At 46.7% G+C, this 26,104-nt stretch overlaps 1 protein-coding gene across 2 annotated transcripts in view; it reads left to right on the plus strand.

Annotated features, from left to right (window-relative positions):
* CHN1 (chimerin 1) overlaps positions 1-26,104 on the plus strand; it is a gene marked incomplete at its 5' end in the record, with an annotated part of 205,135 nt that overhangs the window by 61,020 nt on the left and 118,011 nt on the right. For both annotated transcript variants that reach the window (XM_082260779.1, XM_082260778.1), the window contains one exon: positions 9,846-9,959. In XM_082260779.1, coding sequence (XP_082116905.1) covers positions 9,846-9,959 — 114 coding nt within the window. The remainder of the gene's footprint in view (positions 1-9,845; positions 9,960-26,104) is intronic.

The following is a 26,104-nucleotide window of genomic DNA, read 5'->3' on the forward strand; positions in this document are numbered from 1 at the left end:
GACCTAAATTCTGTTGTCCAGGGGCTTCTCTCCAAGGGGGTGATAGTCCCAGTGTCCATCTGAAAAGTTCAGGGGGCTTTATTCCAGTCTCTTCACAGGCCTGATCTTTCGCAGCCAACACTTCCTTTGGTCTGCGGTGGTAGATCTTCACTATGTTTGTAGTCATCCCTTTTGACCTTGCAGTAGCTACTGTGTGCTTATCAAGGATCTACCACCGGTACTGCCCTTGTTGAGACTATGGGGGAAATCAGTCGCCTGGTACTGGGCAGTTTGCTATTGGATCTGGACCAGCACCTGGAACTGGAACCTATTCTGCCAGTCATGATTCAGACTGAAAGAGTTAAGAGTCGATCCTGAATCTCATGAGTTATTGCTAATGCCACTGAGGAGTAATGCGATCTGCCCATCAATGTTCTGGAGCTTCGGATGTTTAGACTGGCCCTCTTACAAAGGAGGGACATCCAGTTTGAGTACAATCAGAATATGCTAGAGGAAAGTCGTACGTCAGTCGTCAAGGGGATACAAAGAACTTGACAATGGTGCTGGAGTTGGCTCAGATCATGTGCTTGGTGAAAGATACCTGACCCATCCATTGTTCATATCCCTGGCGGGTAGAATATCTGCGCAGTCAGTCTTGAAATGAAAGGATGCCAGCAGAACACGGTGCCACCAGTGCATCTGTCACCTCTGCTCAATGATTCCTTGTTGTGGACGTTTTCCAAATGAGCCTGGATGCTAGTAGATCCATATCTAGCATTCCTCACCAAAAACATAGTTGCTGAAAGACATACTAATGAATGGATGTCTTTCGCCAACTTTTATCTTTCGTTCATTGGCGGACACAGCTCCTGATCTTCTTAACCATTGGGTTATACTGCCCTCTACAGGAATAGGACACTAGGCAGAAAAAGACTGACTGACCATTGTATGGACAGTCCCAGGGGGTATACGGCACATTCCAATATTTGTCGGTCACCAGCGCTTCCTCTGCTTTGCTGTGGGAGAGGAGCATTATCAGTTTGTGGCGTTACCCTTTAGTCTCACCTCCGCTCCTCGGGTCTTCACTAAAGTGTTAGCCCTGGTGCTAGCATTGTTACGTCAGTGGGAGATCACAGTATTGGACTACCTGGACAGCCTTCTGTTTCGAGTGGAGTCCCCTACAGCTCTGAAGGACAACGTGGAGATCACTATACAGACTCTGAGGGAGTTTGGCTGGATTCTGAATTTTCAGAAGTCGGCTCTGGTTCCTTCCACAAAACTGGACTATCTGGGTCTGACTCTGCTCTAACCAGAGTGTTCCTTCCTTTGCACAAACTCCAGAAACTGCAGGCTGCAATTCCTCTTCTGCAGTCCAGCAGATGGTCATCCCTCCGGACTTTCATGTGGGTGCTAGGCCTGATGGTCTCTACCTTCGAGGTGGTTCAGTTTGCTCAGTTCCATACAAGGTCCCTGCAAAGGGAGATTCTGGCCAGATGGGACAAGTTTCCACAGTCTCAGGACAATCTGATCTGGCTGAGCCATGCAACAAAAGGGTCCCTGATCTGGTGGCTTTGTTCACTGCAGCTTGGATAGTGCAAATCCTTGTATTGGACAGTGGTCACCATGGATGCCAACCTGTCTGGGTGAGGAGGCGTCCTAGGGTGGAACTCTGCTCAGGGGGTCTGAACACTGGAAGAGTCAAGACTACTGATCAATGTCCTGGAACTCCGAGTAATCAGACTATGCCTGGATCATTGAACGGATCGTCTTCAGGGGTGTCCAGTGCAAATCAAATCGAATAACGCCACAGCCGTGGCTTATTTCCATCACCAGAGAGGCACAAGGAGTGTCTTGGCGGCTCTGGAGGAAGCTGGCATCCTACGAAGGGCAGAACGTTTCATTCCAGCCCTCTCTGCCATACACATTCCAGGGGTTGAAAACTGGCAGGTGGATTATCTTTCGGCAGGTGTTGGCTCAAGGGGAGTGGTCCCTTCATCCGAAGGTGTTTCACCAGTTGTGTCTCTGGTGGGGCACCCCCGAGGTGGATCTGTTGGCGTTTTGGCTCAACAGAAAAGTGCAGAGGTTTGTGGCACGGTCACAAGATCCTCTGGCGGACGCCACAAACACGATGGTGGCCCCATGGGGCCAGTATCGTCTGATTTACGCCTTCCCTCCTCTCAAGCCTCTACCAAGACTCTTGCGCAGGATTGAGGCAGAAGGCATTCCAGTCATTTTAGTGGCTCTGGACTGGCTTCTCTAGTCTTGGTATGCCAACCTGGTGCGGTTGGTCGCCGACATCCCTTGGAGACTACCTCTCGGGGAGGATCTACTGTCCTAAGGGCCGATCTTCCATCCTGCTTTAGTCGCTGTCTTTGATGACTTGGCTGTTGAAAGCTAGGTGCTGAAGGATAGGGGTTTATCTGCATTGGTGATTCCATTGCTATAGGAAGATCTACCATCGTATGTGGAAAATGTACATTTCGTGATGTGAGTCTTTTGGGGTTCACGCTCACTCTTTCTTGGTGGCAAGAAACAGGGGGTTGAGCAGAAATTGGCTTTGAGTACCATCAAGATCAAAAACAAAAGGGTTCCCCTGTGGGTGGGACTTTAAAGGCACTGATATTTCAGAAATTACACATAGGTAAGAATACAAAAATGTAGCTTTATTGAAAATGTTTATACAAAATATATAAAAGATAAAAGCAGAGGCAAGCAAAATTATACATCACATTACAGGGTTGAACATCCACCATAGGACCCCCATGTAAACACCCGACGCGTTTCGGAGAAACACTCCTTCTTCAGGGGTGCCTTGGGAGGGTGGTCTGTAAACAATCAGTGTAAATGTACATATTATACATATTGCAAAGTCAATCTGACAAGAAAAAATAATCAAGTCAAAAAAAGTGCACTTACATGTTTCACTGTAATGGTTAAAGAAAGAGTGCCTGCCTGTAAGGCTAAAAACAGAACATCGACAATGCCAGCGTGGGTCTATGGTAAGCCGATTAAATTCGATGGAGTTGGCTTCATACAGAAGGAGAATTTTTTGATTTGTAGAATTGAAGTTAAATCAAGGTTGCTTGCTACCAGACAACTGTGTGGGTCTGGGTGGGGACAGCTGAAATCCCAAAAAGAGGCAATCCTGCTGGGCAAAAAGCCAAAGTAAGAAAGAAAAAAAGAAAAGGAGTATATGGTAAATAGTGTGTCATATGAACAAGTCAGAGGACACACAAGACACCTAGGGGTTAATCTCACCAGAGAGCTGCTACCCATATAGGAGCTACAGGCTCTCTGAGGTGAGGGAATCATCCTGGAGGCTCCAATGCTCATAGATATATAGCCAAATAGAATAATTATTGAATAATTTAATAAAGAGAGGGGGGGGTTGGTTCTTTTTTCCTCTAAGTGAACGTTACAACTACTTAAGAGCAGAGGAGCCAACAAAAATGGAGATCCCAAAAACAACAATCAAAAAGGGTAAAATATGTCTAAGAAATATAGAAATACCTTTTCAAATCCAATCTTGGCAAAAATGAATGCAATAGCAGGATAGATGTTGCTCCACGCTCGGCAAAGGAACATATGAGTCCGACGCCGAGCGTGGAGTATAAATGAGGAATTGCTAATCAGCTGAGAGCAGTCTCAGCTGGGCGGCTATTGCGTCCAGCTGACTGCCAAAGGGATCTCCCGGGTCACATGGGCCAGCGCCGCCCCCAGCCGGAAGGAGTCCGGCGGAAGTGATGGCAAGTCAACACCGCCGGAAATGATCCGGCGGAAGTGACGTCGGCCCATGCGTCCCGCCGACACGGTACAGACTTCCGCCAGCGTTGGATGCGTCAGGCGGAGTCCATTGGGCATGCGCAATGGGAATTCCCATGAGCCAGGTGTGCAAGGCTGCTGCCCCCATTGGCGAACGCCACGAATGGCGTTCGCCTTACCGTGCCGGGCTGTACCCATAGCAATCGCAGAAGATGGTTATTTTCTGCGCAACAAACTTGATAAGAATAAAAAATCATGTCAAAAGTGTATGTTATCTGTATACCAAAGGCAACATAATGGTTCAAAATACATCTCTGTATGGATTTATAGCCATTTAAACAGAGAAAGAAAAAAGAAAAGCATTGGCAACCATAATTGCAACCCAAGGGCAAGTCGATGTTCATGTATACAAAGCAAGACAAATGCTTAATACAATAATGTAATCACAAAGGCTAACTGAAGGGGAAGAAAAAGAAAGAGAGGGAGGGGGGAAGGGAAAAGGGAAAGAGGGGAAAGGGAAAGAAACTAACAAATAAAATGGGTATACAAGCAGCATATTTCTATACAAGAAGTCTATTGTAATAGAGACAGAGCCGGGGATTCCCTCCAAGAGGCAAGTGCTAGATCGAGATGTGTAACCCAGGAGGCATAAGAGAGATTATTTATCTCTCCATGCCTCCTGAGGTGAATCCCTCAAGAAATGGCTTGAACGAAATCATCTCGTTCAAGCCAGGAGGTTCTGTTGCCCTCAGGCGGTAAATCCACCACAGTTCAAGTTGGAGGAGGGTCTTATTCCAATCCCCTCCTCTTGGACTGGGGTGGACTCTATCCAGGATCAGAAACTTTATTTTTGGAAAAATCCCTGCATGAACTAAACTGGTATGTCGGCCTAGTGGGAGATCCGGATTGCAGGTTTGCATGCTCTTTATGTGTCTGTTGGCCCTTTTGGTGAAATCTAGCTTTGTTTTGCCAACATAAAAACAGCCGCACCCACAGAGGAGTAGATAAACTACCCCGTGGGTGCGGCAGTAGGATCGTGAACATGTTCCCCCTGCTCCCCAAATTACTTTCAAAAAAACTCCCGCTCTAAAAGATCAATTGGTACGTAGCGAATACACAGCTCAAAATGGGAGAGATCCTTGCAAGGCCAAAGGCACCTTTATATGCGGTGCCTGTAAATATTGCAAATTTATGCTGACCAAAAAAAATCCCATTCTACCGAATGGGCAAATATTTATACCCCAGCACTTTGCCAACTGCCGCACCCACGGGGTAGTTTATCTACTCCTCTGTGGGTGCGGCTGTTTTTATGTTGGCAAAACAAAGCTAGATTTCACCAAAAGGGCCAACAGACACATAAAGAGCATGCAAACCTGCAATCCGGATCTCCCACTAGGCCGACATACCAGTTTAGTTCATGCAGGGATTTTTCCAAAAATAAAGTTTCTGATCCTGGATAGAGTCCACCCCAGTCCAAGAGGAGGGGATTGGAATAAGACCCTCCTCCAACTTGAACTGTGGTGGATTTACCGCCTGAGGGCAACAGAACCTCCTGGCTTGAACGAGATGATTTCGTTCAAGCCATTTCTTGAGGGATTCACCTCAGGAGGCATGGAGAGATAAATAATCTCTCTTATGCCTCCTGGGTTACACATCTCGATCTAGCACTTGCCTCTTGGAGGGAATCCCCGGCTCTGTCTCTATTACAATAGACTTCTTGTATAGAAATATGCTGCTTGTATACCCATTTTATTTGTTAGTTTCTTTCCCTTTCCCCTCTTTCCCTTTTCCCTTCCCCCCTCCCTCTCTTTCTTTTTCTTCCCCTTCAGTTAGCCTTTGTGATTACATTATTGTATTAAGCATTTGTCTTGCTTTGTATACATGAACATCGACTTGCCCTTGGGTTGCAATTATGGTTGCCAATGCTTTTCTTCTTTCTTTCTCTGTTTAAATGGCTATAAATCCATACAGAGATGTATTTTGAACCATTATGTTGCCTTTGGTATACAGATAACATACACTTTTGACATGATTTTTTATTCTTATCAAGTTTGTTGCGCAGAAAATAACCATCTTCTGCGATTGCTATGGGTACAGCCCGGCACGGTAAGGCGAACGCCATTCGTGGCGTTCGCCAATGGGGGCAGCAGCCTTGCACACCTGGCTCATGGGAATTCCCATTGCGCATGCCCAATGGACTCCGCCTGACGCATCCAACGCTGGCGGAAGTCTGTACCGTGTCGGCGGGACGCATGGGCCGACGTCACTTCCGCCGGATCATTTCCGGCGGTGTTGACTTGCCATCACTTCCGCCGGACTCCTTCCGGCTGGGGGCGGCGCTGGCCCATGTGACCCGGGAGATCCCTTTGGCAGTCAGCTGGACGCAATAGCCGCCCAGCTGAGACTGCTCTCAGCTGATTAGCAATTCCTCATTTATACTCCACGCTCGGCGTCGGACTCATATGTTCCTTTGCCGAGCGTGGAGCAACATCTATCCTGCTATTGCATTCATTTTTGCCAAGATTGGATTTGAAAAGGTATTTCTATATTTCTTAGACATATTTTACCCTTTTTGATTGTTGTTTTTGGGATCTCCATTTTTGTTGGCTCCTCTGCTCTTAAGTAGTTGTAACGTTCACTTAGAGGAAAAAAGAACCAACCCCCCCCTCTCTTTATTAAATTATTCAATAATTATTCTATTTGGCTATATATCTATGAGCATTGGAGCCTCCAGGATGATTCCCTCACCTCAGAGAGCCTGTAGCTCCTATATGGGTAGCAGCTCTCTGGTGAGATTAACCCCTAGGTGTCTTGTGTGTCCTCTGACTTGTTCATATGACACACTATTTACCATATACTCCTTTTCTTTTTTTCTTTCTTACTTTGGCTTTTTGCCCAGCAGGATTGCCTCTTTTTGGGATTTCAGCTGTCCCCACCCAGACCCACACAGTTGTCTGGTAGCAAGCAACCTTGATTTAACTTCAATTCTACAAATCAAAAAATTCTCCTTCTGTATGAAGCCAACTCCATCGAATTTAATCGGCTTACCATAGACCCACGCTGGCATTGTCGATGTTCTGTTTTTAGCCTTACAGGCAGGCACTCTTTCTTTAACCATTACAGTGAAACATGTAAGTGCACTTTTTTTGACTTGATTATTTTTTCTTGTCAGATTGACTTTGCAATATGTATAATATGTACATTTACACTGATTGTTTACAGACCACCCTCCCAAGGCACCCCTGAAGAAGGAGTGTTTCTCCGAAAAAGCGTCGGGTGTTTACATGGGGGTCCTATGGTGGATGTTCAACCCTGTAATGTGATGTATAATTTTGCTTGCCTCTGCTTTTATCTTTTATATATTTTGTATAAACATTTTCAATAAAGCTACATTTTTGTATTCTTACCTATGTGTAATTTCTGAAATATCAGTGCCTTTAAAGTCCCACCCACAGGGGAACCCTTTTGTTTTTGATTCTGTACCCGGGATGTGGCACGCTAGGGACCACCCCACATGAACTACATATGTACAATTTGAGTACCATCAAGGGCCAAGTGTCGGCCTTGGCTGTCTTTTTTTCAACGACCTTTGGCCACACACTCAATTCGGTGCACCTTTAACCACTTCTGGACCGGAAGGATTTGCCCCTTAATGACCAGGCCATTTTTTGTGTTTCAGCACTGCGTTATTTTAATGGACAATTGTGCGGTTGTGCGACGCTGTACCCAAATAAAATTGATGTTGTTTTTTTCCTCACAAATAGAGCTTTCTTTTGGTGGTATTTGATCACCTCTATGATTTTTATTTTTTGCGCTATAAACAAAAAGAGCAACAATTCTGAAAAAAAAAAAAAAAAAAAAAAAAAATATATATATATATATATATATATATATACATATACATATACATATACATTTTTTTTTCTTTTTTTTTTCACTTTCTGCTACATAACATTTCCAAAAAAAATTTTAAAAATCTAAATTTTTTAACATTTTTGGGCAATTTTTCTGCTGCATATTTTTGGTAAAAAAATCGCAATAGGTGTATTTTATTGGTTTGTGCAAAAGTTATCGCGTCTACTAACTACGGGAAAGATTTGTCATTTTTTTTAAATTTTGTTTATTTTACTAGTAATGGCAGCGATCTGCGATTTTTAGCGGGACTGTGACATTGCGGCGGACAGATCGGACCCCTAACTGACATTTTTGACACTTTTGGGGGGACCAGTGACATTACTACAGTAATCAGTGCTAAAAATATGCACTGTTACTGTAATAATTACACTGGCAGGGAAGGGGTTAATACTGTGGGTGATCAAGGGGTTAAATGTGAGCCTAGAGGAGTGATTCTAACTGTATGGGGGTTAGGCTTGTGAAATGATCACAGAGACCTGTGATCCTACATAGAAGGATCACAGGCGCTCTGTGATCATTCCAGAGAGAAGAACGATCAGCTGTGTTTACAACAGCTGACTGTCCTCTCTCAGCGGGGAACGATCGCGGGTGTCAGGGGGCAATCAGAGCCACCTGCCCCGTACATTGGAGTCCCCGCTGCCGAGTGCGACCGACGCATACCTACGTCGGTTCGCACAGGAGGGGCTGCCTGCCGCAGTATAACTGCGGCAGGCGGTCCTTAACCACTTAAGCCCTGGAGGATTTGGCTGCTAAAAGACCAGGGGGTATTTTGCGATTCGGCACTGCGTGACTTTAACGGACAATTGCGCGGTCGTGCGACGCTGTACCTAAACGAATTTGACGTACTTTTTTTCCCACAAACACACACACAGCTTTCTTTTGGTGGTATTTGATCACCTGAGCGATTTTTTGATCATGCGCTATAAACAAAAAAAGAGCGTAAATTTTGCAAAAATAACAATATTTTTTACATTTTTTTTTATATGAAATTCCCAAAAAAAAAAAAAGTAAAAATCTAAAATTTTTAACATTTTAGGCCAATTTGTTTTATGGTACATATGTTTGGTAAAAAAAATCGCAAAAGGCGTATTTTGATTGGTTTGCGCAAAAGTTATTGTGTTTACTAACAAAGGGAAAGATTTTTGTCATTTTTGTTGTTGTTTTTTTTTTTTTTTTTTTTTTTTTGCGGTACTGCGACATTGGGGCGGACAGATCGGACCCTTGACTGACATTTTTGACACTTTTTTGGGGTTACCAGTGACATTTCTACAGTAATCAGTGATATATATATATATATATATATATATATATATATATATATATATATATATATATATATATACTGTAAAAATAAACTGGCAGTGAAGGGGTTAACTTTATTTGAGAGGGAGGGGCTGTGTGTGTCCCTAGGGGCGTGATTCTAACTGTGATTGGCTGTGGCTTGAGCTGTAGTTACACTGATCAACGGTCCTACATAGTAGAACCGTATGATCGGTGTTTCTACACAGGGGAGAATGACAGGCAGCTTGTTTACACAAGCTGCCTGCCTTTCTCCCTCTCCCCCCGACGATCGCAGAGTGAGCGGCGGACATCGGGTCCGCCGGTCACACGCGCGGGGGGTCCGTGAGCGCGCGTGCTCGCTCCCCAGAGCCTCACCGGCTAGTGACGTGTATATATACGTCACTTTGCCTGTGAGAGGCTGACCGCCGCAGTATATCTACTTGCGGCGGTCGGCTAGCGGTTAAGTGGTTAATTTAGTACAGAGTATACTTCCAGACAGTCATCAAATAGACAATCCCCCACCACCATGAAGGTGAGAATATACAAAGTAGAGTATCAAACAGTATCACATAGCCAACAATAGAATAGTACACTGCAGTACAATTTTAAAACATGGATTTAAACTAAACGACAAGCTATGTTAACCGGATAAATAATCACTAGAGCATGACTCCTAGTTATACCAAAAAAGTGTAGCTAAATTTATCTCCAAAATTCAAAGTATATGCTTCTGTGTGCAAACAGAATATCCAATAAAGATCAAATAATTAGGTACGGTGCTCCAAGTATCAAAATATGCAACCCATGGGCCCTGGAGCTTAACCCAGCTGTCCTTCAACAAAACAGGATTATAGCAGAGAAAAGGATTTTACGATGAGTAAATAAAAAAATCTATTTTCTGTCACCAGGTTTTTCGGTATGATCTCTAGGGAAGAAACAGACCAGTTGTTAAGTGTTGCAGAGGGGAGCTATCTCATTCGGGAAAGTCAGCGTCAGCCTGGCACTTACACGTTAGCACTAAGGTAAGACCTAACTGATCTTGTTTTCATCAATAAGTAATACCACTATTAGATGCCAAATGTGCAAATTCTTTCAATTTATATTTAAAAAGTCATTGTTTTCTTGAGTATGCAGATGGTCAAGTATATGGGGGACTTCAGCAGTATTCAAATTTAATATAAAAATTGCCAAATTGGCATGTCAAAGCAACGTTAAAAACAATAGTACAGGAGGCTAGGTTGCAAATACAATGAGGTCTATTATGATCTACGCATTTCGTAGGATAAACTGCTTCATTAGGACTTTATCATTTATTCTGGAAATTTGAAATTTATGCTCAAGCACTAGCTTTTACCAGCTTCTAGCAGCTTTTAGTAGCGTCAATCCTTTTTTCTCTGTCCCTCATTGACAGACGTAGTCCTCGTTGATTAATAGCAACTCGGGTTATACTGCCCTCTACAGGAGTAGGACTAGACAGGAAAGAAAACGTTCTGGCCACACCCTAGGGGCAGTCCCAGAGGGTATATCCTCTCACTTCTTGCTACAGCAAATCAGTTTTTTTTCTGTCTAGTTAGGAGTAAGGACCTAGATGCCTTGCTAGGATCTTCGGTCCTGGCAGGATTTTTTTCTTAGATTTTTTTAGACAGTTCTTTTCTCCAGTTTCCTGTGAGATCTTCAAGCAAGTAAGCTGGAACTGGGTGACGGGCTGGATGTTGAGATCCAGTGGTCACCCCAGTTCAGCCTACGAGCGCGTGCAGGCCATAGCTCCGCGCTGAGTCGGCCGCGACATAGTCCCACTGGACAGGGACTGACCCTGCGAGTTAAACGTCTCGCCTGGACGCCAATGACCAACAGAGTCACGGCATCCATATTGGTCGACAGCCCCCCCACCCCGGTGGAGAGGGGTTCTGTCAGGAGTTGGCGCCCGCCTGGTTCCGGTATAGTGAGTAGTATGTCCCCCTCTCCCCTTGTCGGGTTTGTGGTGGACGCGGGCCCCTCTCTGGGATGGTAGGATGGATCTCCCCTCTATCCTATAATAAGTCACAGATCCCCCAATTTGAGTGTGATTTTTGTGTAAAATAACCAGGAGGCTTGGTTTGGGAGCTGACGATCTAAAGTCATTGTAAGACTGTAAGGATGACTGAAGTCAGTGGCAGCACTAAAAGGGTGTTACTATTGAAGTATAAGGTATCCTACCTGTCAGAAGCACACAGGCTGATGCCTATGCCTGAGTACTGCAGTCCAGATCGCCATTCCTCCAGCTTCCATGGGCTGTACAGCACTGTTTTGTGGCACGGACCGCATGCGGCCCGCCAGGGTCCTGTACCGCAGGCCAGGCTTATCACCATCCAGGGTGAAGTTTGTGGGGCCGATGCACTCCCGCAGGCCGCTAGGCCGAATACAGCATCCCGCAGGCCGCTGCTAGCCGCCGCTATCCTAACAGGCCGCCGCCATTGTCTTGCAGATCACACGAGGCCGCCATATTGGCGTAGCCTCGTGTCTCCAGCATGGGGGCGGCCATGTTTGAGGTGACCAAACACCTCGTGGAGCCAGGGGGAGGCGCCGGAAGGCTTGTTAAGGGGCGGAGCCGCCTCCTTTACCCAGGAAAAAGGGCCAAAGACTTCCTGTCTGTAACAGGACAGCACTGAGCAAGCTGATAGAAAACTTCTGTGCATCAGGGATGAGCCTTGGGGTCTCTCTCTCTCTGTGGGGTCCAAAAAGGCAGGTAACACTGAGGGGCGCTGTTGCGCTGGGGGATTACAAAAAAAAAAAAAAAAAGTTTTTTACTTTGTCATTTTTTTTTTTTTTTGTCGCTGGCAAATGTCTTGTATAATCATTGACCCTGCCGCATATGTATTCCCACCTGATCCCCTCAAGGTGGCCGCAGGACCCTCCAGTACCCCACTTGTTTTTAATGCATTATCGGCAGTTTTGGAGTCTTTGGTATCCCGGGTGGAGGTGGCCTGTCAGGGACGGGGGTCAAGAAGCGACCCCCGCCTACCCCTATTTTTTATCTGATACTTCAGATACGGATTCGGAGCTGGTCAATGCAGCTGCAGGTCCCTCTTATGGGGCTGTCTCAGGTAATGTCTCCTCAGCAGTGAGGAGAACGTTTCTGCCTCCGCCATAGCACAAGAGTGGTGGATGCACTAGTTGTGTCCTTCCGGGAAACCTTTAGTCTTGAGGTTACACCGGCAGAGGTAGCTGAGACTGAGATTCCTTTTTGGTACTTGTTAGCCTACCAAAAGGGAAAAGGATTTGCCTTTACCCAAATGGGGTCGTTTTGAAACGAACCCCTGCTATTCCAAACGCATGGCTAGGCGCTATCCGTTTGAGGAATCCCTCTTTAAAGGATAGACGGTACCACCTGTAGTGGACTCACCAATTTCCAAATAAAGCCACCGTTATCCCGTTGGAGGAAGCTGCGTCCTTTAGGGATCCGGTGGATCGAAAAAGTGGAAGCGGAATCCCGCGTCATTTTTTCCCTGATAGGGTCAACCCTTAGGTCAGTGGTTGCCATTTAGTTTGGTTGAGATTATAAAGGATCTCACTGGGGGCAAGAGCACTGTCTTGCCACAGACTGATAGGATAAAGGGACCTCGTAACTAACGAGGACCTTCCTTTTCTGCTCATAAAGAGTTTGTTCGTTCCGCGAGGGCGGGCGATAAGGCGAAACCCTCCAAAGCCCCTTCAGAGGGTTTTCAAAGGGCGCTGGTTGGCTAAACAAAAAGTCCGGCTCAGCCAAGCCTGAAGAATACAGCCTGATGCGCCCCTACCCATCTCTGGGGTGGGGGGATGTCTTCACCGGTTTCCGGATCCATGGCTTGCCAGAACCCCGGACTAAGGGGTTCGCGAGGTCATACGGTCAGGATACAGGATCAAGTTTCGATCACTTCCACCGGGTGCGATTCTTCCCTTCTAACATTGAACGGTTTCAGGGGTTCTATTCGAACCTGTTCACAATGCCCAAGAAAGAGGGCAAGGTGCGTCCAATTTCTGGACTTGGGGGGGAAAATGGAGTCCATCCGAACCTGCATCAGGGGAATTTCCTGGCGTCCATAGACATTTAGGATGCCTATCTTTAGATCCCCATCATCGCAGGACATCAGCGTTTTCTTCGCTTTCCCAAAGATCATCCCTGGTTCCCACCAGGAGACTGAACTATCTGGGCCTAATGTTGGATACATCCTGGGCAAGAGAGTTTCTCCTTGCGGAGAAACTCCAGAAGGTTGTCAACGATTCGGATGTTGCTGTCCGTCAATTGGCTGGGACTGATGGTGGCCTTCTTAGAGGCAGTACCGTATACCCAGTCTCATACCCGAATTCTCCTGAAGGAGATTCTTTTCTAATGGAATCAGAATTCCGATTCCCTGGACAATCGGATCCGGTTGAGCGAGCGGACCAGAGAGTCTCCAATGCTCAACCAGGGGAAGTCATTCCTTCCGATAGTATCCAGGTTACCAATAAGGGTATCGGAACTGAGAGCGATCAGATTTTGTCTGATTTACTGGACCGAGCAGCTCTAGAGCAGCCCGATTCGGATCCAATCGCACAATGCCACGGTCGTGACTTATGTCAAGAAAGGGGCACTTAGAGTGTCCTGGTGGCCATCGAAACGACTAGCATCTTTCGTTGGACGGAACGGTTTGTTCCGGATCTCCCCGCAGTGTTCACTCCGGGGGTGGGAAATCGGCAGGCAGATTATTTCAGCCATCAGATTCTGGATCAAGGGGTATGGCCTCTTCATCCAGAGGTTTTTCACTAACTGTCCCTTCATTGGGGCACCCCGGATGTGGATCTGTTGGCACCTTGGCTCAACAGGAAGGTGCGGAGGTTTGTAGCTCGCACCCGCCATCCTCTAGCGGACGCAGCAGAAACGCTGATCGCCCCGTGGGGGCAGTATCAGCTACGGCATGCCTTCCATCCTCAAGTTACTGCGGGAACTTCTTCGCAGGATAGAGGTGGAGGGAATTCCAGTTATTCTGGAAATTCCGGACTGACCTCGTCGAGCCTGGTACGCCGACTTGGTGAGGCTAGTCGCGGACGCTCCTTGGAGACTTCCTCTCAGGGAGGATTTGCGGTCTCAGGGACCGATCTTCCATCTTGCTTTACAATTGCTGGCTTAATGGCCTGGCCATTGAGACCTAGGTACTGAAGGGCAAGGGAGTGTCAGCTTCAGTTATTCCTACCGCTAGTTTAAGCAAGGAAAGCGATTTCCAGCACATGGAAGTCTTATATTGCGTGGTGTGAATCTCTTGGATTTCCCCCACATACCTATTCGGTGACCCGAATCTTGGTCTGTCTGCAACAAGGGGTTGAGCAGAAACTGTCCTTGAGCACGATCAAGGGTCAGGTTTCAGCGTTAGCAATCTTCTTCAGAAACCTTTGGCTAATCATTCCTTGGTGCGGAATTTCATCCAGGGGGTGCGACATCTGGCTCCGCCAGTGCGTGCACCCTTACCGCCTGGGATCTTAATTTAGTGTGGTCGGTTCTTCAGAAACTTCTCTTTGAAGATATTCGGGAGATTCCCTTGCTTACATTATCCCAGAAGGTGGCCTTCTTGGTGGCCATTACTTCTGCACGCAGGGTGTCAGAACTGGCCGCATTATCTTGTCGTTCCCCATATCTGGTGGTTCTTCTTCCGAATCCATCCTTCCTTCCTAAAGTGGTTTTCAGAGTTTTCATCTGAATAAAAATATTGTGTTACCTTCCCCGTGTCTAAGACTAGCCATACTTGGGATTACACTCCTTGGATGGGGTTCAGACAATCAGGGTACACTTGACTACTACGAACTTGTTTCGTAAGACGGACTCACTTTTTGTGATCACGGATAGCCCTAGAAGGGGGTTGCCTGTGTCTGCCGCGACCATATCTAGATGGACCAGTCAGACGGTGGTACAGGCTTATTCTATTAAGGGTCGGAATCCTCCGTTCCCTGTTAAGGCGCACTCTACTCGGGCGCCTAGTGTTTCCTGGGTCTCCCGCCATCAGGCATCAGCGATCCAGGTTTTCAAGGCGATGACTTGATCGTCGGTTCATACCTTTACATCATTTTATAAAGTTGATGTGATGGCATCGTCAGATGCCTCTTTTGGCCGCAAAGTTCTTCAGGCCGCAATCTGAGGAGACTGTTGGTCTACCTCAAGGGTTTGTTGGGTTTTTCACTTAGGTCTCATCTTTTTGCTCGATGAGTCCTTGATGCTTCTGGTTGGCTCCGGTTGGGCCTTCTGGATTTTGATTTCTGTTATCCCACCCCTCATTTGTGGTACTGCTTTGGGATGTCCCGAGTTGTTATTAATCAACGAGGACTACGTCTGTCAATGAGCGACAGAGAAAAATGGATTTTTGTAAAATCTTACCGTAAAATCCTTTTAAGCTCATTGACAGACGTAGTACCCGCCCCTCTGTTTTTGAGTTGGGTTGGGTTAAATTCTCTAAACACTGCTTTGTGACATAACTGATTTGCTGTAGCAGGAAGTGAGAGGAGATACCCTCTGGGACTGCCCCTAGGGTGTGGCCAGAACGTTTTCTTTCCTGTCTAGTCCTACTCCTGTAGAGGGCAGTATAACCCGAGTTGTTATTAATCAACGAGGACTACGTCTGTCAATGAGCTTAAGAGAAAAGGATTTTACGGTGAGATTTTACAAAAATCCATTTTTTGCCCAAATTCTGCTGCTCCTGGACGCACGGACAGTGGGTTTTTTCCTGCCACTAAACATTGCTAAAAGCCTATGTGTGCATGGACACATAGGCTAACAAGGAGAGGTGTTTAGCAGCAGGAAAAAAGTCAGGAACCCCTAGAAGCAGCTGTAAAAATGTCCAGTGTGAATGAGGCCTTAACCAGTATTCTGTATATGGTAAGTGAAAGTAAACAAACGGCCAATAACAAAACATGTTAAGTAACACTATCCGTGACAGCAAAAAATAATTATAATAATGAATTAATAATAATAATTATAAATTTCTACCCTTCCACCACCTCCATGAAGTAAGTCTAACTTGCAACTAGAGGGGGAAAAATTAGCCCACTCCAGCCCTTGCAGAGACCTTTGAAGATGCCACACACTAAATATGAACCCAAGAAAAGGAGACCATAAATATCTCCATTACTGACTGTTCAAGGACAGATAAGGTAAATGGGCTGGGTCGCGATTAGCGTGTCCCTAAATATAAATAAATCCAATAAATCATACAATATTAAGGCTATACGTGCTGAAGGTCTGAACTTCTCTAGTACCCCAGCACCAAGGTTGATTACCTCCACACGACACAAGGCATGGTAAGTCAGTAATCTGGAAAGATCAGCTCCAAGGAGATTACAGGCAATATTGGTGACTAGTGCTTTGCCCATGCATGTTTTTTTTTTTTTTTGGCACAGCTTCCAGGGTTCAGTTCTTTCTAATTCTTAGAAAATTGTGTTTTCTTAATCATACATCATGGGACACAGAGCCATATTCATTACCATATGGGTTATACGCCACCTATAGGTGAATTGACACTGGCAACCAATCAGACAGGAAGCCTTCTTATGTAACCCCCTCCTACACAGGAAGTACCTCCGTTTTTTGCCAGTTTCTTAAAAGTGATGGTCACGGTGGAGAAGCTCTCCACATTTTTTATTTTTTTTTTCAAAGAAGAAGAAAGAGAAAGCTTATGCTACAATCTCCAATCCAAGATCTCTGAATCTAAGGGGTTAGCAATCGGATCCATCCAAAAGAGTCAAAGACTAAAAGGAATGGTACCTGAGCCTCGGGAAAGGAGATACGAGGTTTTGCCTGTAATGTTGTCCTTATTAGGCACTGGACCCTGGGATCTGGACCATTGGTAAAACCAACCCTAAAGGCGCTCTAGCAGGGTGCCCTACAGGTCCAGGGGAGTGGCCCCTTGGACCTGTAGAGCACCCTGCCGGTACCCCTTGGTCGCCGATACCCCTTGGAGACTTCCTCTCAGGGAAGATCTGCTGTCTCAAGGTCCGATCTTTGGGCTGTTGAAAGTCAGGTGTTGAGAGATAGGGGTCTATCTGACTCTGTGATTCCTACACTCTTGAAGGCTAGGAAGTCAACTTCCAAGAAGATCTATCATCGTACTTGGAAATCGTACATTTCATGGTGTGAACAGCTGAAGGTGCACCCTTGCTTGTTTTTGATCGCTAGGGTTTTGGCCTTTTTTGCAAGAAACGGGTTGAACAGCAGTTGGCTTTGGGTACTGTCAAAGGGCCAAGTTTCGGCTTTGGCTATATATTTTCAACGCACATTAGCCACGTATGTCCTAATCCGGACTTTTGTTTAGGGAGTGCCCCATATGTCTCCTCCGAGGTGATCCCCGTTACCTCCGTGGGATCTAAATCTGGTGTTCTCCATTCATCAAAAGCCTCCTTTTGAAAAAATTCGGGAGATTTTGCTGTTTTTTATGTCTCAGAAAGTTGCCTTCTTGGTGGCGATCACTTCTGCCCGCAGGGTATCTGAATTGGTGGCGTTGTCTTGCGGCTCACCTTATTTGGTGGTACACAGGGATAAGGTGGTACTTTGACCTAATCAGTCATTCCTTCCTAAGGTGGTTTCTGATTTTCATCTGAATAAAGACATTGTGTTGCCTTCACTTTGCCCTAAACCTCAGCATCCTAAGGAGTATGCCTTGCATTCTTTGGATGTGGTTTGAGCGATCAGGGTTTATTTAGAGACCACTGAGTCCTTTAGAAAATCAGACGCTCTTTTTGTCCTTACTGATGGGCCTTGTAAGGGATTGCCTGCGTCTGCTGCGACCATTTCCAGATGGATCAGGCAGACGGTGGTACAGGCCTATTCACTGAGGGATCAGGTTCCTCCTTTCCCAGTGAAGGCTCATTCTGCGAGAGTGCTGAGTGCCTCTTGGGCTTTTCACCATCAGGCGTCGGTGCTACAAGGCGGCAACTTGGTCTTCGGAGGGGTTATGCCTGCAGAGACAGCCTCCATAGGCATGGTTACATTTTTTTTTCTCCTGCCTAGTGCCTATTCCTAGAAGGAGCCTAACCCTATGAGTCATGAAGATAAGGAGCTGTCGATGAACTTCAGAGAAAAGGATTTTACGGTAAGTTCTTACAAAAATCCATTTTTTTCTGCCTAGTCAGAAGTAAGGACCTAGTTCCTTGCTGAGATCCCTGGTCCTAGCATTTGTTCCCTTTTTAAACAGAATTTTTTTCTTTTATTATTTTCTGTTCCTGCATGAACTGCAATCAAGTCTGTTCCAGTGAAAACTACAATCAACTGCTGGACTGGGCAGCGCACTGGATACCCTAGATCCTTACAGTCTTCCCAGTATGGCCAGCAAGCGTGACCCGACAACAGCTCCACGCTAGGTCAGCTGCGACAAAACCCCACTGGCGAGTTAAATGTCTTGCGAGGATGCATAGCCCTGGTCACAACCTGAATTGCAGCGTTCTTAATGGTCGGGGTACCTAAGCGTTTCGCTAGGAGGTATCGTTATGAGGATTCCCTTTATAAAGAAACTGACAGTTCAGCCTGTGATGGATTCTCAGGTTTCCAGGTTAAATAAAGCCATCTTGCTACCGGTAGAGGACTCTCCATCCTTTAGGGACCCCATTGACAAGAGAGCCAAGTCTCTTTTGCGCCGGGATTTGGAAGGGGGTCAGCATCCTCCTGAGCTGACGGAACTGGCAGACCAGTTAGTACAGGGGGTTACAGTATATCTGTGATGCCTCTCTCGACGCTGCCCCCTTAGCCTGCAGTGTGTCTGTGATGGCAGTGACCTTTCACCGCATGATTTGGCTGAAATGCTGATCATGCTTCCAAAAATGGGGCTGACTTCTTCTCCCCTTTGTTGGAGAACATCAGTTTGGAGCTTCTATGGAAGAGATCATTAATGGTCTTACGGGAGGTAAGAGTTACTCTGCTTCCACAGGCTACCAAGAGCAAAAGAGCCTCTTTGCAAACGTGGTCCTTTCTTCTTGACCAACAAACGACCCTTTCATCCCATGGGATCGCAGGGCAAGGGATCAAAATCCGCCCATAACCTCGCTGGAGGTTCCAAGGGACCCTGGTCTGGTAAGCCAAAAGCAGGTTCCTCTGGTCCCGCAGACAAGTCCACTTCTGCCTGAAGGGGGCGCCCTCACCTGTATCTGGGGTGGGCGGACACCTTAGCTTTTTTCCAGACCCGTGGACCTGAAATGTGGGTCCTCGAGTTGATTCGGTCCGGTTACAAGATTGAGTTTCGATCCTTGCCTCCGGCAAGGTTCTTCCCTTCAAACTTGCTTCTGTCCCCGGATCATCTGTGAGGCCTTCTTGGGGCGGTACAGGATCTGCTTTCACAAGAAGTCATTTTACCAGTTCCAGAGTCGGAAAGTTTTCAGAGGTTTTATTCAAACCTATTTACTGTTCCCAGGAAGGAAGGCAAGGTCCGTCCAATCCTGGATCTCAAGGCCTTGAACCTCTTTGTGCGGGTTCAGAAATTTTGGATTGAGTCCATTCGCACGGTAGTGGCATCCCTTCATCAAGGGGATTTTCTAGCCTCTATCGATATCTAGGACGCTTGCCTTCATATCCCAATATATGTTGGGCATCAGGGTTTTCTCCGCTTTGCCGTGGGCGAGGAGCATCAATTAGTGGCGTTACCCTTTGGTCTTGCCTCAGCTCCTCGGGTGTTCAAAAAGTTTTGGCCCCGGTGTTACCTTTGCTAAGGCAGAGGGGGGATTGCGGTATTGGGGTACCTCGACGACCTTCTGCGAGCAGAATCTCAGATTGCCTTACAAGACAATCTGGATATCACTGTGCAAACCTTGCAAGCGTTTGGCTAGAAACTGAATTTCAAAAATCAGTTCTGATTCCATCCTGACTCTGGATTCAGCCTTGGCCCGGCTGTTTCTTCCTGAGAAAACACTCCAGAAGTTACAGGCTCCTGTTATCTAACCGGCAGTAATCTCTCAGGACTTGCATGCAAGTGCTGGGCTTGATGGTCTCCACCTTCGAGGCGGTTCTGTTTGCTCAGTTCCATACCAGACCTCTGCAAAGGGAGATTCCTGCCAAATGGAACAAGAATCCACTGTCCCTAGACAATCTGATCCTGATTTGGTGGCTCCGCTCTCCGGCACTTAGACAGGGAAAAGCCTTTCTTCCCCTGTTCTGGATAGTGGTAACCACGGATACCAGTCTTTCCAGGTGGGGAGGCATTTTGAACACGAATTGTGCCCACGGGGGTTTGGACCCTGCAGGAGTCCAGTCCGCTGATCAATATCCTGGAAATTCGGGTGATCGGGCTTTGCCTGTCCCTGTGGACAGATCGTCTGCAGGGGTGCCCAGTAAGGTTTCAATCAGACAACGCCACGGTTGTGGCATATGTCAATCATCAAGGGAGCACCAAAAGTGCCCTAGCAGCCAGAGAAGTGGCCGGCATTCTAAGGTGGGCAGAACGCTTTGTTTCAGCCCTCTCTGCTCTGCATGTTCCAGGGGTGGAAAATTGGCAGGCGGACTACCTCAGTCGGCAGGCGCTGGATCATGGAGAATGGTCTCTCCATCCGGAGGTGTTTCAACAACTGTGCCTCCAGTGGGGGACCCTTGATGTGGACCTGTTGGCCTCTCGTCTCAACCTAAAGATTCAGAGGTTTGTGGCCAGGTCTCGGGATCCTCTGGCCGACGCCACAGATGCTCTGATGGCCCATTGGGGCCAGTATCGTCTAATGTATGCTTTTCCTCCACTGAAACTTCTGCCAAGACTTCTGCACAGAATCGAGGCAGGAATTCCAGTCATTCTGGTGGCCCCAGATTGGCCTCGCCGGTCCTGGTACGCAGATCTAGTAAGGCTGGTCGCCAATGTCCCTTGGAGACTCCCCCCCTCGGAGAAGATCTGTTGGCTCTAGGACCGATCTTCCATCCTGCTTTACGGTCACTGGCTTTCAACGTCTTGGCTATTGATAGACAGGTGCTGAAGGACAGAGAGTTGTCAAAATTGGTAATTCCTACGCTGTTAAAAGCTACAAAATCTGCTTCTAAGTAGATTTGACTTGGAGTCTGGAGGGGCGTACATTACTTGGTGTGAGTCTCTAGGGGTTTCCTCCAGTTCCTTTTTGGTGTCTCGTCTCTTGGAGTTTCTCCAAAGAGGTGTAGATGAGCGTTTGGACCTGGGCACCATCAAAGGCCAGATTTTCGTCCTGGCAATTTTCTTCCAACGCCCATTGGCAACAAATTCCTTGGTTTACACTTTCATTCAGGGGGTACACCACCTGGATCCTCCCGGTAAGGTCTCCGTTGCCTCTGTGGGACCTCAATCTGGTACTGTCGGTTCTTCAGAAGAAATTATTTATGATCTTCCTCTGTTTACTTTGAAAAAGAAGGTGGCCTTCTTGTTGGTTATTACTTCTGCACGCAGGGTGTTTGAGCTGGCGGCGTTGTCCTGTCGGTCACCTTACCTGGTGGTTCACAAGGACAAAGTGGTGCTACGTCCCTCAATCGTTCGTTCCTTCATAAGGTCGTCTCTGGTTTCCACTTAAAGACATTGTGTTGCCTTTGTTGTGTCCTAAGCCTAAGCACCCTAAGGAGATTGCCTGAACCACATCCAAGGAATGTAAGGCAAACAGGGTGTTCCTGGCAGCGACTGGGTCGCTTCGGAAATTGGTTTCCTTGTTTGTCCTTATGGATGGGTCTCGTAAGGGGCAGGCCACATCTGCTGCAACCATTTCCAGATAGATCAGGCAGACTGTGGTGCGGGCCTACTCCATTAAGGGTCAGGGTCCTCCTTTCCCTGTTACGGCGCATTCTACAAGGGCGCTTAGTGCCTGATGGGCCTTCCCTCATCAGGCGTCAGTGTTCAAAGTTTGCAAGGTGGCCACCTGGTTGTCTGCACACCTTCATAAAATTTTACAGGGTGGATCCATTCGCATCTGTGGTTGCTGCTTTTGGCCGCAATGTTTTGCAGGCCGCTGTTGGGAGAGGCTTAAGCCTCTTGAGGGTGAATTTTGTTTTTGCCAGGTGAGCTTCAGTTGTTCCTGGTTGATCTTCTGTGTTACCTGGTTTGCTAAGTTTGGCCTTTAGGGACGTTTTTTTTTTTTATTGCTGGGTTTTTTCCCACCTCTCATGCTTGCACTGCTTTGGGACATCCCAAGGGTCAAAGAAGATATGGAGCTGTGTCCGTAAATGAACGAAAGAGAGAACTGGATTTTTGCCTTACTGTAAAATCCTTTTCTCTGATGTTTATTGACAAACACCGCATCCACCCCTCTGTTGAGTTGAGTTATGTATTCTTCTGACACTGCTTGTTACAAAAAATGTAAGTCCCATAGCATGAAGTGGGAGGATACCCCATAGGACGGCCCTATAGGCGTAGTTAGTTCTTTTCCACCTAGTGTCCTACTTCTGTAGGGGATAGCCTTAACCCACGTGTCAAAGAAGATATGGAGCTGTGTCCGTCAATGAACATCATCGGAGAAAAGGATTTTACAGTAAGACAAAAATCCAGTTTTTATGCACTGTTCCTTATAACAGATACCGTGTGCCATGTTGGTCTCTATAAAGAGACAATAGGTGTATTAGCTGTATCGAAGCACACCTTGTTATTTTAAAACGTTTTTTGCTCTACCTGTGCAAAACAGTAGGTGTATCAGCTGTGTCAAAGACCACCTTGTTTGTTTAAACATATTGTTTTCACCCTGTGCTCATCCCCTGTAAGGTGTATCCGCTTTGACAAAATGCACTTTGTTTGCTTAATCTGCTCACACACCATGTTGTTTGGCGTACAGATTTTTGCCTTGGTGCAAAAGCGCCCGTGCATTTGTCCCCTCAAAGCTCTGGCAATGCAACACCTTTAGTGGTGTATCTGTGGCGAATGATTGTCCGCGCGCACATATTCGTCATCTATGCACAAGCGTATGCATGAAGCCAGGAGAGGGGTGTCATGACGCGATTGGCGTGCGCGTCACATAGCGCAGCGCATGCGCAGTACAAGCGCAAACCACGCGATTACTTAAAGTGTTTCCAGCGCGCTAGCCTCTGTCAGCGGCTGGAGGGGACACAGAGCAGCAGCAGCTGGGTTGCGTGAGTCACTGTGGGTGCATGTTTACAGGCATAGTCTGGTTCTGATACTTGGGGATAATCAGTTCTGTGTGTGATAAGCTGTATAGTATACTAAAGTTAGTACCTTAAAATTTGTCCTGCCTAAGAGCAATGTCTTCCCGAAAGAGGAGTGGGGGGGCACTGTGGTGCCGCCGACAGGACTTGAAGATCCTAGTCTTGCTTCCTCTATGTTTAACCCCCCTGAAGAGCCAGAGGCGACTAGCCAATCTGAGCCATTACGATTGTCAGGAATAGCAGCCACATCTAGTGCTTCTCCTGCAGCTTATGTCACCGAGGACTATTTGGTATCGGCATTTGCCGGCCTTGAGGGTAAGATTGCTGTCATGATTGCAACATCGCAAGGAGGGAGAAAATGTGATAGATCCCCCTCACCTGAGCCACCCGCTGAGTCAGTTCAGGATCGGGCAGAGGATATGGAAGAAGTAGCTGTAATACATCAGAGTCACGACCTGAGGAGTCGTACTCGGCCTCTCAATCCCAGAGATTGTTGATTCAGTCTCTCACTGAAATGGTCCGGTTTGGATACAAATTACCTCCCTTAGAGATGTCTGAAGTATTTTTCCTCTTTAGGCTCATTGCGCACTCCTCATAGTCCTCAGGCTTTTCCCTTACATCTGCTCTTGGAGCTGGTAAAGTATGCTGATTGGGATCATCCTGATAAAGTTTTCACTATTGTATCCTATGAAGGAAAAATTCACGAGAAAATGGTGTATACCTTCTGTGGATGGTGCCATTTCTTCTGTTAACAAAAGTTTAACTTGCCCTGTGGATAATGCACAATGTTTTTAAAGATCCCGTTGATAAGAAGTTGGAATCTTTGCTAAAGGCCTCCTTTGCTGTTGCAGGGTCTTCGATACAACCAGCAGTAGCAGCTATAGGAGTTTGTCAGTCTTTAAAAGACCATATTAAGCGAGTTTCCAGGAAGGTTCCCTCTCAAGGAGAGTGTGTGGAAGATTCTACCTTTGCACTATGTTTTGCAGTGGATGCTCTTAAAGACTCCATACAACAAATGTCATGGTTTTCTCATTAAATAGTGCATATGCGCAGAATCCTATGGCTAAAAAGCTGGTCTGCGGAACTACCGTGTAAAAAGTTGCTGGCTGGCTTTCCCTTTCATGGAGAACGCATATTTGGTGATGATCTGAATGAATATATCCAAAAGATTTCAGGGGGGAAGAGTGCATTGCTTCCTGTTACAAGGAAAAGCAAACGTCCTTGTTTAAGGTTTCCCAGCACTCAGACTCCCAGTGCTTCTAATCCCAGGCAGTTGTGATGGCCCGAGCCGTCTGGATCTAGAGCCAAGCCTTCACGGTAAGGGCAGGAGAAACCCTGGGACCAGAGAGCTACCAATCCAACCTCTAAGCCTACCTTGTAAAGGGGGCGTTCCCACTCAGTCGGGTGGGGGGAAGGCTGCTACGGTTCTTGAAGGTCTGGGTAGAAATATATCTTTCCACTATCTCAAAGGGATACAAACAGGAATTTTGGGTGTTCCTGCATCCTTGGTTTATAAAATCAAACATACCTGCAGATCCTCTAAAAAGAAGAGCTCTTTTTCGGGCTCTGGACCATTTAAGGTCTCGGAGTGATTACAGAGGTTCCGGAGGACGAAAGATTCAGGGGTTTTTACTCAAACCTTTTCGTAGTCCCCAAGCCAAACAGACGTGAAACCTATTCTGGATCTCAAAGCTCTGAATCAGTTTCTAAACATTCGTACTTTCCGAATGGAGTCAATTCGCTTAGTCATGGCCTCCCTGCAGGATGAGGAATTTGTAGCATACATCGACATCAAGGATGCATACCTTTTACGTGCCTATTTTTCAGGCCCATCAAAGGTTTTTACGCTTTGCAGTAGAAAACCGTCATTTTCAGTTTGTGGCCCTGCTCTTCGGATTGGCCACTGCTCCAAGAGTGTTCACAAAGATCCTAACTCCAGTATTGGCCACTCTAAGGTCTCAAGGGATATCTGTGATAGGATATCTAGGCGGTCTATTACTAATCGATCGGCTTTGGCTCTAAGCCAGAATGTTTTCCAGACAGTTCAGTTCTTAGAACCTCTGGGCTGGATTCTGAACTCGGCAAAGTCACTATTCCAGACAGTCCTGCATCTTGAATATCTGGGTTTCCTTGTGGACACAATGCAGGCAAAGATATTTTTGCCATCAAGAAAGGTCACAGACCTGAAGGATCTGATTTAGTTCCCTAAGAAGGCAAAAGTATCCTTCGGTACGTCTTTGCATGAGGCTATTAGGGAAGATAATGTCCTCATTCAGAGCAGTTCCCTATGCTCAGATCCATGCCAGACCTTTACAGAACAACATTCTGTCAACATGGACCAGAAAGGTCCAGTCCCTAGACTGGTGCATGTCTCTGGTACCAAGAGTGCGTCAGAGTCTAAGTTGGTGGTTGATGACCAGAAATTTGAAGAAAGGGAAATCCTTTCTTCCTGTAGTCTGGAAGGTAGTGACTACAGATGCCAGTCTCTCCGGCTGGGGAGCAGTTCTGGAGGAAGCCACTGTCCAGGAAAAATGGCCTTGGGTAGAAAAGAGTCTTCCCATCAATGTCTTGGAAATGCAAGCAGTTTGTCGGGCTTTAAAGGACCAGACGCCCCGACTTCGTGGTTACCCTGTCAGGGTACAATCCGACAATGCCACAGCTGCTGCTTATATCAACCATCAGGGAGGCACCAAAAGTCAGTCAGCCCAGAAGGAAGTGTATATCATCCTATCCTGGACAGAAACGTTTGTAACCTGCCTATCAGCCATTTTCATTCCAGGATAAGAAAACTGTCAGGCAGTCTTTTGAAGTCATCATCAGATGTTTCCGGAAGAATGGTCCCTACACCCTGAGATGTTTGCATTGATCTGACAAATGCCGGGGGGTCCCAGATGTAGATCTATTGGCATCCAGGTTCAACAACCAATTGAAGAGATTTGTGTCCAGGACCAAGGATCCACTCGCAGTCGGAGTAGATGCCTAGGTGACTCCTTGGGAGGGGTTTTCCCTGATCTATGCCTTTCCACTGGTTCAGCTGCTGCCGTGTCTGTTACGCAGAATCCAGCTGAAGGGTAAACCAGTAATCCTGGTAGCTCCAGCATGGCCTAAGGGGGT

This window comes from Pelophylax lessonae, assembly GCF_965119305.1.
Source record: "Pelophylax lessonae genome assembly, chromosome: 6".
Taxonomy (NCBI): domain Eukaryota; kingdom Metazoa; phylum Chordata; class Amphibia; order Anura; family Ranidae; genus Pelophylax; species Pelophylax lessonae.